Source organism: Vulpes lagopus, chromosome 1, assembly GCF_018345385.1.
Source record: "Vulpes lagopus strain Blue_001 chromosome 1, ASM1834538v1, whole genome shotgun sequence".
NCBI classification, from domain to species: domain Eukaryota; kingdom Metazoa; phylum Chordata; class Mammalia; order Carnivora; family Canidae; genus Vulpes; species Vulpes lagopus.
The window spans coordinates 87,729,434-87,746,597 of record NC_054824.1 but is presented as its reverse complement, the minus strand read 5'-3'; the positions used below and the strand labels follow the sequence as shown (position 1 = coordinate 87,746,597).

The window sequence follows — 17,164 nt, the reverse complement described above, 5'->3', positions numbered from 1 at the left end:
ATTTCTGCATTCAAATATTCTCTCCATATTGACTACTTGTCTGGCGTTGGGGCTTAGCCCTTCTGTTTCTCAGTTTTCTCTCTTACAAAGTAGGAACAGTAGTATCCAAATGTCAAGAATTATGAAAACTATAAAAATAATAAATAGCTAAGGCTCCCTTTATCTTCCATTCTCCTTGCCACTCTCTCCTCCAGGTGAGGCCCGTGTTAAGAATTTCATATATTTTGTCTAGCTTTTTTTTTCAAAATAGTATATAGATACATATATATCCAGAAGTTAAAAAAATATATTACACTGGGGGCACCTGGCTGAGTCAGTCAGAAAAACATCTAAGTACTGATCTTGAGGTCATGGGTGTAGGAGATTACACCCCATGATGGGTGTAGAGATTAAATAAATAAACTTAAAAGTAACTAAGTTGATCATATTATATATAGTCTTACAAATTACTTTTTTCCTACTAAAAATGTATTGAGGTGAATTTTTTCACATTAATATATATGGATTTTTCATATTCTTATTAATTTCTATATGATGTTTATTTGCAAGGATTCATCACAATTTACATAAGCATTCCCCAGTTGATGAACTCATAGGTTGTTTCTAATATGTGTTTGAATACATATCTTTGTTTACTTTTGAATATCTGTGTATTTCAACATGTAGAATTTTTGGTTTAAAGGGTATGAATTTTTAAAGTTTTTATTTGCTAAATTGCCCTCCATAATGGTTGTGCCCACTTCCATTTAATTTGCTCTACTTAATCTACTTTCTTGCAGTGGCACCGTTCATTCTTCTTTTGTTCCTGACTTTAACGGGAATAATTATAAATGTTTTGACATCTAATACAATGTTTGTTTTAAATTTTTAATAGAAATTCTTTCTTCAGTTAAGGATGCTACTTCTATTAGCCTTGTAAGAATTTTTAAAATATTTTGAATAATAAATTTTGTCAAATTTTTTCTTCCTTTTTAATATTTTAATAAATCATATAGCTATTTTGGGGGCTAAGACATTCTTAGTCATAATATATTAAACTTCTAATAAACTACCAAATTCAGTTAGCTGTCATTATGTTTAAAAATTTTGCATATTTATTCACATGCATTATAGCTTTTCTTTTTTTTTCTTATACTATTCCCAAATTGGGGAATTAATTTTTACCTACAGAATTAGTTGAGACTATTTTTTTTAATATGTCATGGTACCTTTTAAATAACTTGGAGAAAGGAAATTTAAGTTAATTTTTATCCTATAGTTGAATGTTCTTATAAATCATGAGATTCTATGGGAAAAGTTGTTTCAGAACCCAGATAATTCCTAGAAAAATTCTGATACCTGTTGTAGCCTAGGATGAGAAATAGTTTCATCATACGGTTGGTTTGGGAGCAAAGCGAAGAAAGAGATGGTCCCTCACTATGGCAAGAAAGAGGAAGAGAAATTGAGTATTGGAGCTCAGGAAGGAAATGCTCTACTGTAGGTGTTTTATTTTTTAGACCGTTATTTTAGGTTAGATATTCATCTATCTCTGAGATGACCTATATTGGAAAATCAAAAGTGAATTTGAAGATCATGGATGACTATATATCAACTAAGTATATTTGCTTTAAAAACATGCTACCTTACCTTATTAATTTCAGAACTTTCATTTTTATGAATAATTCCTTTTAACTTAAAAACCTTGACAATTTCTCTAGCCAAATTGAGCATGACATTAATCTCCTCCTTTGTTTTCATAGTAATAGCGATTTCTGGGTGATCATACTCTAAGTAACCTGAAAAATAATATGTTCAGATAAACTAAGAACATTATTTAAATATTTCATGTGGGCAATAAGCTAATATTTCCACTCTCAATCCATAGAATACAACCCTCAACATAGAGAAATGTATTTTTCACTGATGAGGCCTCTGCAACCAATCGTAATTCACTGGTAGTTACAGAGTTCTGCTTGGCATTTTCTTGTCACCTTATACCTAAGCCCAGGAGGAAGGACAGACAGCCCTAACCCTAGGATTAATAATTATACTGATACACCTGCATGGGACACTGAGAAGCTCTTCTAGGCTCTAGGTCTGAAGTTTATGTCCTACTCTCTATTCTGCTTGAATTAGGATTTTGGACTACAAACTGTGCGCTTAAAGATGGCTTCTGATTAAGTCCTCTCATTCATTCTGGGTCATTGCCCGCCCAACATCCTGTGCATTGAGATGACTCATCCATCTATGCTTTTCTGCCTTCTTATCTGAATTCCTGAATGCTCATGAGAGTTGCATTCACTTAATCTCTATGTTTAGGCTTCTTGGTGATAGCTTCTTTTCTGGTTTGACAAGTATCGCCATGCAAAATCTCTTAAGTCTTGTTTGGTTTTCAGGCTTGCTGTGCCATTTTGCTGCCCACCACATGGTACCAAACTCCCTTCTTCACCTCACACATGAACACATACTATAGGAATGTGTCTGTCACACTCCCAGGATTTATCCCGTACTAGGAGCATGACATGACATGGCATGACTCAGAATAAGCTGATGTCATGTTTAGGCATAGAAGCTTCCAGCAGTCATATCAGAGATCTATGAAATTCTCCTGATTTCAACTTATAAAGCCTAAATCCTCAGATGCTAGTTCTGTGGTAAGTGAAGAGAAAAAATAACTTTTTCTTTGTATTGTTCAGGAAGGTATGTGTAACTTTGGTTTGGAAGAAAATAGATTTTAAAAGGTGATAATAGCATGTATAAACATGCAATGCTAATTTGTTTCCTTTAAAGGGAAATTAAAAGGTTTCCCTGAGGTATAAGGCAGGAAGAACAAGTGTGGAGAGGTAATATTACATTAAGCCCATCCAGCCAAAGATATGATCAATTCAATTGTTGAAATTATACACTTTATTATTAGTAATAAATAGGTTTCCTCAAACATCAGTTTAGTTATCAAAATAACTTCCTCTCTAAAGTAATGTTAAAAAGAGATGGTTGTGCTAAATCTTTAGAACAAGGGGTAACCTACCTAGCTCTTTCATAGCATTTCCTGTATTCTTCGTTATCCTCCTTAATAACACCTACAAAAGAAAAGAAGAGTTATCCCTACTGGAAAGTAAGCTGTTATACCTTTACATTTGCAACTGATGGATTTTTTACCTAACTTTAAAGAAAAAATATGATAGGGAGCTTTTCAGGGATTAGAATTGAATTTTGTGCAATAAATTTTATTTTGCTCCAGCAAGATTGGTGGAGAGAATAAAAAGTGGCATTACCAGGTTGACTTTGAGAAGCCTGAAGGCTTATTTTTTTTCTTAACGTAACTTGCTTTAGGATAGTATTGATTCTGAAAAATACAAGCATGGTAGATATTTTACTCTTAAACTTTTTAAAGCCTCCAAATTGGGGACAGAGAGAAAGTTTTTAATCTTAATGAAGTACAAAGTTTGAACAAACTGTATGTGATCAGAAACGGGGTATAACACTGGACAACATCTTAGAGATTCAGGTCCTTTTGTATTTTTTTACTGTGTATTCTCAAACTCCAAAGCTAAATATCCTTTTCCAGGTTGGACAAGGTAGCAAAATTCAGGAAAACAGTTTTAAAATTACAGGTGGTAAAGAAAGGAAAATAGTGCTTTTTGTGTTCTACTATGTATCATATGTTCAATTTTCTCAACTACTGAGCTTTGGGCATATTTCTCAATTTTCTCAACTACTGAGCTTTGGGCATATTACATGGCATTCAGATGTTCTACAGTTACCTTGGAAGGTAAATATTTCACATAATTGACAAACTTGTGTGAGAACATGGTGTTATTTCGCCTGAGTCAAAAAAGTGAAAAATAAAATCTAGAACTTAGGCCCTAGAATCACTTTACTGTTTACTAGCCATATGACTGAGCATAATCATTCAACCTTTCTGTTTTTTTCTTTTTTTCCTTCTTTATCTGTGTAATGAAGGAATTCAACAAAGTTTCCTTCTAGATGAGTTATTCTTACTTTTTTCATTCACCAGATCCCCATCCTTTGCTTATTTTACTATTTACTGTGGGGAAATCAGGCAGGGAGAGAGGAAGGGAGCCTTTGAGAATTATGAGGAAACTCCATTTTCTTAACCCTGCCATCACAGTCTCATCCTCTGATATTTCTTGTTCAGATCCTGGAACTTACATCAGGAAGGAACTGATGGCCACTGCACATGTTTTGGAGAGCCTCCACAAGAAGCAAAAAGTGGGTTGTGAAAGCTTCTTCTTTTTTTTATTTTCTCCTACTATGGCACAGACATTTTGATAAGGAGGGTTTCGAGTCACACATGTAGCCTAGTTTAAGTTTTTATAGTAGTTACTTAGCAAATTGAGTCAAAGACCATATCTACACATATAGACAGAGACATAATGGGTGGGGGCAACTGAGTGATTGGAGGAAAGCAACCCTTTCCCAAGTATTTAAAGTTTTTCTTACTTGTTTAACGTGCTTAGAAGTTGAAATCTGATCAATTATGGTCATTATGTCTTCTTCACCTTGGACATAACCCTTTAGTATAGCATACTGAAAGGACTGCTGGTGACTCATCTTTTGATCTATTATTTGCAGCAACTTTGGAGTTACGAGCTGAAAAAACATTACTATTTAATATAAATCATATATATTTAGTTAATTACATGTTTAGTTTAACTGAAGTAGATAATAATAAGAAATGACGTGCTTTCAACAGTAACTATAGTAACCTGTCAAGGTTCTTATTTTATTCTTCAGATTTTATAACTTCATGACTAAAGTTATTTCCTTTTAATTAAGAATGTTGGGCACCTGTGTGAAGTTTGACTTTACTCTTTACTTATGTCCCTTAGAGAGAATTGGATGCTGCTTTTAAATGGTTTAAATTCTTGGGAAACTATGCAATTAATTTTCTGGGCTTAAGTCTTAAAATATCTATAAAGTACTGTCACTTTTACCTATGAAATCTCCTACTAACCTCACTAAAAGGTTTATTCAGGGGTTAGAACCCACCACAATTATACTTTTGTTTGACCCCAGCATTAAATTCCTATTGTTTCTTTGCTGAGGATTTAATTTTCCAGATTATCTGTTACCACTGTGCAGTCCCCTAACTTCAGAAGAGTTGACGGTTTCCCATGTTTTCCTATCTCTGTTCCACAATCTCCATACCCTGTCCTCCAACCAGCTGCCTGCCATCAATCTTCAAAGAGCTAGCTTAGGCTCATCCTTCAAGACTCAGTTTAAGTATCACCTAATAAAAGATGTCTTTTTTAAAAAAAATCTCATTAGCATTCTGTACATACTCTGTTTTTCACTTATCCAACAATAAAACATTGGAACATCTAGATGACTTGTCATTTTCCTTCTACAATGAGTTCTCTAGGGGTAGAGAGTGTATCTAATTCATCTTCGTATTCAAGGGCCTACCATTTGACATAAGATTAAGGGTTCAGAGTTTCTTATATATATATAATATATATATATAATATATATATATTCAATACTTCAATATATTGATAATGTATAATATCAATTATCAATATATTCATGCATATATATGTGTATATATATATATATATATATATATATATAAATTTTTCTTAGGTGTTTTACCAGTTTCTTCACTTAAAATATTTGATAGACCTTGTATATACTTCTATCAGAAACCATTAACTCGTCCTAACTAGTCACTGGAAAACACTTTGCTTGCCTTTTTCTCAGGTCAAATTGCCCACTAGTATTATTTACAGTCTCATTTAGTACTAAGATGAGAAAAGCTACTAGTTGCATACTTTTAGACCTAGTTCATTTATTCCATCTTGGTAACAAAACTATTTTTTAAGCATATGTAAGAAAGCTCTAAATGTACAGATTCTAATCTGTTAGTTTTATCTCTAGATGAACTGTGTCTTACTTAGGTTTGTATCCCTTTCAGGGCTTAAGTGTTTATGTATCTTGTTTGTGTATGAATAGACAGAGAGCCAGTGAGAGAGAGGGAGAGTATATCTGTTCCTTATATACACATCATATGCCCTGTGATGGAGTTTCATGTCATTGAAATACTCATAGAGAAAATAAATACTTGTTATAGAAAGATGTGTTAGACAATGTGTGATTTTTGATGTATAATTTTATATTACTATGAATTTATATAACATGAAATGTGTATTTTTTATGTAAATGAATTTATACTATTTGATTTGTCACACGAATGGTTTACATGATTGTTTTGTTGATTTCTAACTTTTATATGAGGTATCTATAAAAATAAACATTACTTTGGGATTAATTTATTCTTATATTAATGTGGAATTTTTATGTTCCCTCTATTCAAATAAAAATCTATGTTGAGTATTTCTATACTTTCATGTGCTAAATAAATTACAAATGTAATTTGGATATTCATAAAATAAAATAACATTAAATTTGTGAAAGGGTTATGAAGTTTAAAATATAAACATCATCCCAATAGAAAGTAGAAGTCATAAAACGACTAAGCTGATTTTAGTCCATATTTCAAGAAGCAGTCAGTGAAAATTTGAAATTGAAAGATTTAATAGTTCTTTACCTTCAAAATACGTAGTATGCGAAGAAATCGAACAATTTTTATAAAGACTACTGTTAGAATAAAATCAAAAGTGTAAGTAATGGAATTTGTCTCAATAAGAATTATATCTATGATGCCAACTAATGTAATCACTAACTCAAATACATTCCAGGCATGGAAAAAATATTCCTTCCTCATTGCAGCCATCTGTTGATTAAAAAAATTACATTATCTTGTTTGTTTTTGCTTTTACTGTACCATTTTCCGCAATAACTGAAACATCATTAGTTAAATTTTTCTCTGATATACCTTAAGACTACTTGTCTGAAATACTAGTAAGTAATCATATCAATTTAAAATTAAAATGGTTGAAATATTGAAGCATCCATTCCATGGGAGAAAATATTCAAAATTTCGTACTATTTTATGACAGTTCATTCATTCATTCTTTAGTTCAGAAAATTTTATTGAAAGCCTACTATAGTTAAGAGAGTGGGAAGTATTAAAGATGATTGTAGATGCTTGTCTGGGAAATTGGGTTTCCAGTGGAATTTTGATGGAATTAGTAGGTTTAGGGAAGATGAATTTGTGTATAGTGTGCTGTTTGAGATGTTTGTATAGTATTTTATTGGACAGATCCATTCATCAGTTGTCTGTATGATCTGAGGTTCTTGATAAGATCTGAGCTGGGAACATGAATTTGTAAGTTATTAGACAATAAATGGTAGTTGATGCCAGGGAAGTTCATGAGCTAGCATGGCTTAGGAAGCTCTTTATTCTTTACGTCCATGTCTTGTCTCATTTTCCATATTACCCACGCAAATCTAACATTTCTCCAATATCCATGCTGACCAATCCATCCCTAAGCTCCTCCAGTCATTGGGAATGATGTTCCTTGAGGGTGTCATAGTGTTGCTTCTAAGTTTTCGCTTGTTTTTGTCGATCATGTTATATATCCACATACTCACTCTTCACTTTTTGATCCATATAACACAATAATATCAGTTTGTGTGGGTACATTTCCTCATTCTACAACTACCTCTTTATAATAGATTTAAAAATCAAATCATGAAATGTTTTTCAAGTATAAGGGGGGCACTTGACAGGATGAGCACTGGGTGTTATTCTGTATGTTGGCAAATTGAACACCAATAAAAAATAAATTTACTATTAAAAAAATAAAGGGATATCTACCACTCTATCATTCTATCTATTATTAAAAAAATAAACTGAACACTACTCTAAGTTTATGAACACTGTCAATACCTTTGAAATTCCCTTTGACACACACCCATTTTAAAATTTTTGCAAATACAAAATCGGTTCTTAAAATATGGATATTTTCTACTGAGTTGCCTTAAAAATTTACCTTTAAAATTTTAAGTTTGTTTACAAAGTGAGAGAGAATTTCATACAGTCCTTTAGAAAACTGTGTATAGTATTAAAAATGAAGCTAGGGATTCTCTCTGTGAGACATGTAACATGTTCACACATACACAGATACACATATACACTAACACACACACACAATTTTGGATTACCTTAAGTAGGGCCTCCATGATATAAAGTACAAGAAAAGAGTAGTTCGAATGTCTTAATTCATGCTCATAGATATCACTTAACTTAGGTATCCAAGAAATTATAATAGGAAACATATTCATTAGTGTCACAAGATATCCAACATACTCAAATTCATCAGTAAATACAATTTTATGGCATACACGAAGAAAGTAATACCTAAAAAAAAAAGAGTTTTATCTGACAAAATAGTTACAGTGAATTATTTTCATTATATGCTCACTTCTGTTCTAATCATCCACAGTACAGAGCCCAGCTCAGTTCTGAGCAGGAATAATCACTATCTCACATTTTCTGGCATCCCACTTCAGATATTGTTTTTTAATTTCCTCCTGTGCTGAATGTCTTGAGGCTTATTTCCCCCTTTCCCCCTTACCTTCCTCAACTCTTATCCATTTTTAGTTTTAATAGAAATACTATTGGTCATAGATGGGGATAATTCAAATTGAAAATATTTTAGAAAATAATAAAACAAAGGGAATCTCTTCCACCTTCCAGATAAGATTACTACTAACAAGATGAATATTATTCCAATCTTTGTTTATGTATCATTATCTATAAACACAAAAGAAATTATGTCATACATATTTTTCTGTAAACTTTTTCATTTCTCTGAACAAATGTATCATGAGCATCTTTCCTTGTCAAGGCACAAATTCTGTAAAAAAAAAATTAATAATCCTAGGATGTATGGTAATGGAATAGTATGCATCTACATTTTATCAAAAAAAATCAAATAGAATAGAAGACCTAAATATGAAACAGGAAACCATCAAAATCCTAGAGAACACAGGCAGCAACCTCTTTGACCTTGGCCATAGCAGATTCTTAATAGATGTTTCTCTGGAGGCAGGGGAAACAAAAGCAAAAATGAACTACTGGGACTTCATCCAGATAAAAAGCTGCTGCTGCATAGCAAAGAAAACAGTCAAAACTAAAAGGCATCAAGGGAATAGGAGAAGATATTTGCAAATGATGCATCTGATAAAGAGTTAGTACTCAAAATCTATAGAAAACTTATCAAACTCAATGCCCCTAAAATAAATAATCCAGTTAAGAAATGGGCAGAAGACATGAACATTTTTCCAAGGAAGACATCCCTATAGCTAACAGACACATGAGAAGATACTCAACATCAGTCATCATCAGGGAAATACAAATCAAAACCACGATGAGATACCACCTCACACCTGTCAGAATGGCTAAAATGTACAACTCAGGAAACAATAATTGTTGGCAAGGATGAGGAGAAAGTGTTGGTGGAAATGCAAACTGGTGTAGCCACTCTAGAAAACAGTATGCAGTTTCCTCAGGAAGCTGAAAGTAGAACTACCCTACAATCCAGCAATTGCATTACTGGGTATTTGCCCAAAAGATACAAAAATACAAGACTCGAAGGGGCACATGCACCCTGATGTTTATAACAACAGCATCAACAATAACCAAACTATGGAAAGACCCCGTTTGTCCAGTAATGATAAAGAAGATGTGGTATATATAGACACAATGAAATATTACTCAGCCATCAAAAGAAGGAGATCTCGCCATTTGCAATGACATGGATGGAGCTAGAGGGTATTATGCTAAGCGAAGTAAGTCAGTCATAGAAAGACAAATACCATATGATTTCACTCATATGTGATATTTAAGAAACAAAACAGATGAACACAGGGGAAAGGAAAAAAAGAGGGAGGCAAGCCATAAAAGACTCTTTATAGTTAAGAAATACAGGGTTGATGGAGGGAGAGGGGTAGGGGAAGGGCTAAATGGGTGATGGGTATTAGGGGGGGCACTTGTGATGAGTACTGGGTGTTATATGTGAATGATGAATAACTAAATTCTATACCTGAAACCAATTGCCATACATGTTAATTAACTAGAATTTAAATAAAAACTTGAAGAAGAAAAAAATTTTAATTAATATATATGCTTTGCCAAATAGTTTCCATACCAAGTACGCCAGTGAGTAGAACTGGGCATGAAAGGATTTACTTATGTATTTTCATTTTTTAATTTTTAAATAATATAATAATGCATTATTATTGTTAAAACCCAACTGAAATGATTAAGCAGTTGCTGACTGCAGATTAGATAAGTACTGGGTCATTTCCCTGTTCTCAGAGGTAGATGAACTTCAGTTTCAGGATCTGAAACTTTTACAATTTGGGACCTTATTTAAGAAAAAGAAGAAATTAGGAATAAATTTATGATCCTGTTATGACATTTCAGGGCCTCTATGGCCTCTGGCAGTGACCGTGTGAAGAAGGAGCCCCAGAGAAAGCCTTGTAAAATTCTGTCCATTTCAGTTAATTTATCTCCAGAATGCTTTCTTTCCCTTTTAAAAAAAGTTTCAGCTGTATCGAGGTATAATTAACATGTAAAATCATAGATATTAAAGTGTACATCATGGTGACTTAATATATGCACACATTGTAAAAGGAGTCTCCACACTAATTAATTAATACATCCATCACCTCACATGATTACCTTTAGAGTGAGGGGGGGTGAGACCTTTTAAGTTCTACTCTCTTAATAAATTATCGATTATAATCACCATGTCTTACATCAGTCCTCAGACCTGGTGTATTTTATAGCTACATGTTTGTTTGTAACCTTTACCATCCTTTCTTTTTTCCCCCACAACCCCCTCAGCTGGTAACCAGGTAACCACTTTGCTATTTTCTGTTTCTACGAGTTGACTTTTTTTTTTTTCTTTTTTAGAGATTCAACATGTTAGTGATATCTTTCAGTATTTGTCTTTCTCTGGCTTATTTCACTTAGCATAATGCCCTCGACATCCATCCACATTGTTGCAAATGGCAGGATTTCCTTCTTTCTTGCAGAGAATAATACTCTTTTGTATATGTATTCATCATATTTCTTTATTCATTTTATCTGTTGATGGACAATTAGGGTTTTTTTTCATATATTAGTTACTGTGAATAATGTTGCATTGAACATGGGAGTGCAGATAGCTCCTTGATATCCTGTTTTCATTTCCTTTGGGTGTATACCTAGAAGTGGGTTTGCTAGATCACATAGTAGATTTATTTTGATTTTTTTGAACAGTTTCCAAATTGCTTTCCATAGGAGCTGTACCAATTTAAATACCTACCAACAGTGCACAAGGGTTCCCTTTTTTGCCGTATCCTTACCAACAGGTATTATCTCTTGTCTTTTTGTCGATAGGCATTCTAATAGGTGTCAGGTGATATTTAATTGTTGTTTGATTTGCATTTCCTTGATATTAGTGACTTTAAGCACCTTTTCAGGCATTTTTTTTTTTTTGGGCCATTTGTATGTTTTCTTTGAGAAAGTGCCTATTTGCTTTCTTTGACCATTATTTGTTTTTGTTTTGTTTTTTACTATTGAGTTCTTTTTTTTTAATTTTTATTTATTTATGATAGTCACACTTACTATTGAGTTCTATGAGTTCTTTACACATATAGGATATTAATCTTTACCTTAACAGATATATGATTTGCAAATATTTTCTCCTGCTCCATAGCTTGCCTTTTCATTTTTTTGATTTTTTTTCTGTGAAGAAGCTTTTCAGTTTGATGCAGTTCCAACTTTTTTTTATTTTTACTTTTGTTGCCTTTGCTTTTGATGGCAAATCCAAAAAGTCATTGCCAAGAATGCAATCGTGAAGTTTATCCCCCATGTTTTCTTCTGGGAGTTTTATGATTTCAGGTCTTATTTACTGATTTTTGTGTTTGGAGTAAGATAGTGGTCTAGTTTCATTATTTTGCACGTGGCTGTCAAGTTTTCCCAACATCATTTACTGAAGAGACTATCCTTTCTCCATTGTATATCATTAACTCCTTTGTCATAAATTAATTGACTATATGCTCATGGTTTTATTCCTGGACTCTCTCTTATGTCCCATTGATCTATATGTCTGTTGTTTTCTTTTTTTATATATGTCTGTTTTTATGCCAATGCCATACTATTTGTTTACTACAACTTTTTAATATAGTTTGAAGTCAGGAAGTGTGATACCTCCAGTTTTATTCTTTGTTCTCAAGATTGTTTTGGCTATTTAGGGTCTTTTGTGATTCCACACAAATATTTTTTAAAATTTTTGTAAACAATGCTATTGGAATTTTGGTAAGGATTGCATTGAAACCATACATTGCTTTGGGTAGTATGGCCATCTTAACAATATTACTTCTTCCAATTCATGAGCACAAAATATCTTTCCATTTATTTGTATCTTCTTCAATTTCTTTCATCAATGTCTTATAGTAATCAGTAAATGGGTCTTTTCCTAGGTATTTTATTCATTGATGCAATTATGAATGGGATTATTTTCTTAATTTCTCTCTTTTGTTATTAGTGTATAGAAATACTACTGATATTTGTATATTGATTTTGTTTCCAGTAACTTTGCTGAATTTGTTTAGTAGTTCTAATATTTTTTTGGTGGAGTTCTTAGAGGTTTCTGTATATATCATGACATCTTTAAAAGATGTCAGTTTTACTCATTTCTGTCTGATTTGGATGACTTTTCTTTTCTTGCATAATTACTCTAGCTATGACTTCCACTATGTTTAATAAAAATTATGAGAGTGGGTCTCCTTATCTTGTTTCTGATCTTAGAGGAAAAGCTTTCAGTTTTTCACTGTTGGATATGATGTTAGCTGTGTGGCTGTCATCTATGGTCTTTGTTGAGATACACCCTTTCTTTACCCTGTTTCTTGAGAGCCATAATTTATATTTCTTTCCTTTTATCTTGTGTATCCATTATCATATCTATAGTTGTTTTTTAATACTTTTGACTTCTAATCTTTTTTTCAAATGCTCGTTTATTTTTTAAGATTTTATTTATTCATGAGAGAGAGAGAGAGAGGCAGAGACACAGGCAGAGGGAGAAGCAGGCTCCATGCAGGGAGCCTGACGTGGGACTCGATCCTGGGTCTCCAGGATCACCCGCTGGGCTGAAGGCGGAGCTAAACCGCTGAGCTACCTGGGCTTGCCCCTGACTTCTAATCTGTATGCTACATTTTTATGTGATTTACCCACTGTTGGTACAATATTAGAATAATCTGAATTTTATTATATATTTATCTTTAACAGTGAGATTTATTCTTTCATATGTTTTTCTGTTACTAATAAGGGGTGTGTCTCTGAATGGCAATCACAAAAATCAGGGTGCCAAACTCTTGCACAAGTTCACTTCAGGGAGGCACTATCTTTGCAAGCTCAATAAGAACTGTTTTATTGTCTTTCTAGTCTTCTGGATCTTGTGGACATAAACCCAATTGGCTCTTAGAGCTAGCTGTTTGGGGGACCCATCTGTCAAGTGGATGCCTTAAGTCTTAGAAGTTGGGGCACTAGATGTTGGATCCAAGCCCTTTCCTTCTCATGGAGAAGCTGGAAGCCATGAATTGCCCTCTGATCACAAGCTTTGTTGTCAGAGGGTGAGTTTTATGAGTCTTTCCTACCTGTTTCAATGTAGGTATTTTCTCATTAGCCCGATGTGTAGGAGTCACTCAGCTAGTTTCTGGATTTCTTTCAGAGGGAAGTAATCTCTATGTGGCTGTAGATTTGGTGTGTTCATGAAAGGAGTTGAGTTCAGGAGCCTCCTATGTCACTATCTTGGACTAGAATACAGCCTGCTTTTCTTGACTTCTTCTAGCAATAAAATCATATCTGGCAGAGCGTTGCACTTGATGTTACCTTTTGCTTAAATTTATAATTGACTATACTTTGACTTGTTTATGCCAGATAGATGAATTGAAAGGGATATAATGGAGATTACTCACAATTCCTTTAAGTCTTTAATGTTAGTGTAATTTCTTTACTCCTTCTGAAACACTATTTTGGCCAGGGTTCCACTTGGTCACTTGGACCTTCTTGCCATAATAATTCTTATTCTATGAGTCAGCAAGAAAATGTGAATCCTCAGTCACACACTAACTATATTCATCCCAACTATACGCTTGAAGATTCATGGAAATAACCACACAGTGGACTTGCTGGATTATTATGAAGCATACTGGGTCAGAGACTCCATGTATCATCTAGCCTAGAAGCTTCCTCTCTAACCTGAGAATTATGATAGAACTTCAGCCTTTGGAATCAGTATCATTTTAAATGCCATATCTTAAAAACTTTGGTTTGTTTGTTTATTAATATTTCCCCCAAAGTCTTTTTAAAAGTCTGAGTATTCTTTTTTCCCAATGAAAAGTAACTCTAGTAAAGTACCTAAGTCTCCATCTGAGAAAATATTGAGGGAATATTTGTCTTATGTACTTGTGTTTTTATTGCAGACTTTTCTCAAGGGTTCTGATTCTGAGAACTGATTTAAATAAAAAGAAAGAGTGTGGGAGTCATGATCTTCCTTTACAGTAATTGATCTCATCCCTTTGCTCACCAGTTCTCTATTTTTAGAAAAGTCACAAGTAAAATGTAGTTAACTGTTTGTCTACATTGACCTTTGACACAAATTATTTATTAGCCATTCCTCGGTCAAGGCACTCTGACTGCTACTCTAGGTTTACTGTCCACAAAATAGTGTATGCCCACCTTGCTTTTGACATTTAAGGCGCTGCCATCTGTCTTCTGCCATGCCCAAGTCCTTTTGATACTAGTAACACTAATTCCATGGCAGCCTCAACTACTGTCAACCATATCCTGCAGAGGACAACTATCAAAGAGTTTCTCACTGTTGCTTTATGAAAGTAAATGTCTTCTGGTCATTCCCAGGAAGGAAAGTTATGTGGTGGGTCCTTCATTCTCATATAATAGTTAAATATTCCAGTTTTTATCATCTGCACTTAATTCACTGTCGGTTATTGACCTGGTCAAGCATCAAAGAACCATACCAAGGGTATAATAGTACCAGCCTCAAGTGTCCTTGACAGAATGTTGAACCTTGAATCATGGGTAAGACCACCATACCAATATATCCTCCCCAATCTGGCCTTATGCTGTAACCCTGTGGTCCAATACCCTCAAGAACCATTCCTTTATATGTCTACCGCTATTTGCTAGTATTAGTCAGGTCCTGTAATTCCTTCAGTAGATAAGTTGTAGTCTTCTAAAGAAGGCACCATATTTCCCCCCTCTAACTGTATTGAGATCTGGCATGGGTAGTTACCTCGGAAGCAATAAAAGGTGGTAGAGAATAACCATGAAACAAAGACAAGCTATATCTTGTGATGTTTTTGTAGCATCTGATGGTGATAGGCTGTTATTCTCTAGCAAGAAAGAGGAGACTGCCCTCTGCCAGGCTACAGTGTTCATGAGAAATGTGAGTGTTCAAGATCCTCCATTTATCCACCCAAGTGTTACCACTTTAGATCTCAGGATCGTGATCATTTTCTCTCAGAGCCCTGACACTGATATGGAAACCCTGTCAGTGCTAGGCATTTATTCTTTTTTTGTGCTCTCTAGATGCATTCCCTCAAAATAGATGGAATATATTGACTTTTTTATTCAATTCTGAATGATTTAAGTTGAATTTTTAATTTTAAGAATTATGTGTGTTTTTCTATTAAGTTTCGTTTGGTGATTCTATCACTTCTTAATTTCAATATTTCAACAATACTTTTATTTTTGGAATTCAGCACTTAGTAATAAATGCTTACATTTGTTAAGTGCTTACCCAGTGCTCATCCCTGGACTAGGTGCTTCTGCACAAACTCTTTATGTATTCTTTCCCATAGTCCCATGAAGAAACAGAGGAGAACCCAACTATCATATTTTGGTGCCCACTATGTGTCACTTTGTCACAGGCCTTATATATAACAGATGTTGAGAACTGAAAATCTCATTCAGATAATAAATGGCGGAGACTGAGATTCTAAACAAAGGAAGAATCTCCACTACTCACTTTGAGATGAATAATATTTAGAGATAGCCTACAGGGTACGCTATCAATTAAAATCTCCCTTTCATTAAGTTGTATCAACAAAAATAATTAGAATGTTGTAGCTTTGGTCAGTATTGAAGGCTTTAAAAAAAGTACTATGAAAATATCTTTCTGGTATTTATTGAGGTTCGTAGATTAATCTTAATTAAACATAATCTTTCATGCTTTTATTAAGAAGAGGGGTTTATATTTCCTCCTCTTGAACCTAAGAAATAAGTTGGAGAGGAGAATGTAAAATTATCTCTATTCATAGATGACATGATCTTATATACAGAAAATCCTAGCAAATTCACAAAAAACAGGAGAGCTAATCAGTGAATTCAGCAAAGCTGCAGAATACAAAGTCAATATACAAAAATTATACACTAGGAATGAACAGTCCAAAAATGAAATTAAGAAAACAGTTTCATTTATAATAGCATCAAAAAGCAAAAGTACGTAAGATTCACTTTAATCAAAGACTTGTATGCTGAAAACTACAAGACATTCCTGAATGGGTGATGGGCACTGAGGGGGGCACTTGACAGGATGAGCACTGTGTGTTATTCTGTATGTTGGCAAATTGAACACCAATAAAAAATAAATGTATTATTTAAAAAAAGCAAAAGTACGTAAGATTCACTTTAATCAAAGACTTGTATGCTGAAAACTACAAGACATTCCTGAAAGAAATTAAAGCCAGATCTAAATCAGCGAAAGTCATCTCGTGTTCATGAATTGGAAAGCTTAATATTGTTAATGGCAATACTGCAGATTCAGTGCAATCCCTATGAAAGTCTCAATGACATTTTTTTTTTAAAACTAAGCAAATCCTAAAATTTATATGGGATTACATTTTTGAAATTCAAATTCAATTTGCCAACATAGTATACCTCATTAGTTTCAGATGTAGTTATCAATAATTAATCAGATCTTGATAAAGAAAGCAAAGTTGATAAACTTATATTTCCTGATTTCAAAATTGTCTAGTAGCTGTGGAAAACCATTTGGTGATTCCTTAATAAGTTAAACATAAAATTATCGTGTATGATCCAACAATTTCACTCTTAGGTGCATACTCAAAAGGTATTCAGATACTTGTACATGGATGCTCATAGCAGCACTGTGAAATAGCCAAAAAGTGAAAACAATGCGAACGACCATCAACTGATGAATTGGTAAATAAAATATGATATATC

At 33.5% G+C, this 17,164-nt stretch overlaps 1 protein-coding gene across 1 annotated transcript in view; it reads right to left on the bottom strand.

The window, feature by feature from the left end:
• The window catches only part of SLC9C1 (solute carrier family 9 member C1), a 74,561-nt gene that overhangs the window by 15,819 nt on the left and 41,578 nt on the right, over positions 1 to 17,164 (bottom strand). Inside the window, 5 exon segments of the mRNA XM_041746754.1 lie at positions 1,627 to 1,775; positions 3,008 to 3,059; positions 4,444 to 4,593; positions 6,551 to 6,736; positions 8,071 to 8,266. Of these exon segments, the coding sequence (XP_041602688.1) occupies positions 1,627 to 1,775; positions 3,008 to 3,059; positions 4,444 to 4,593; positions 6,551 to 6,736; positions 8,071 to 8,266 (733 nt within the window).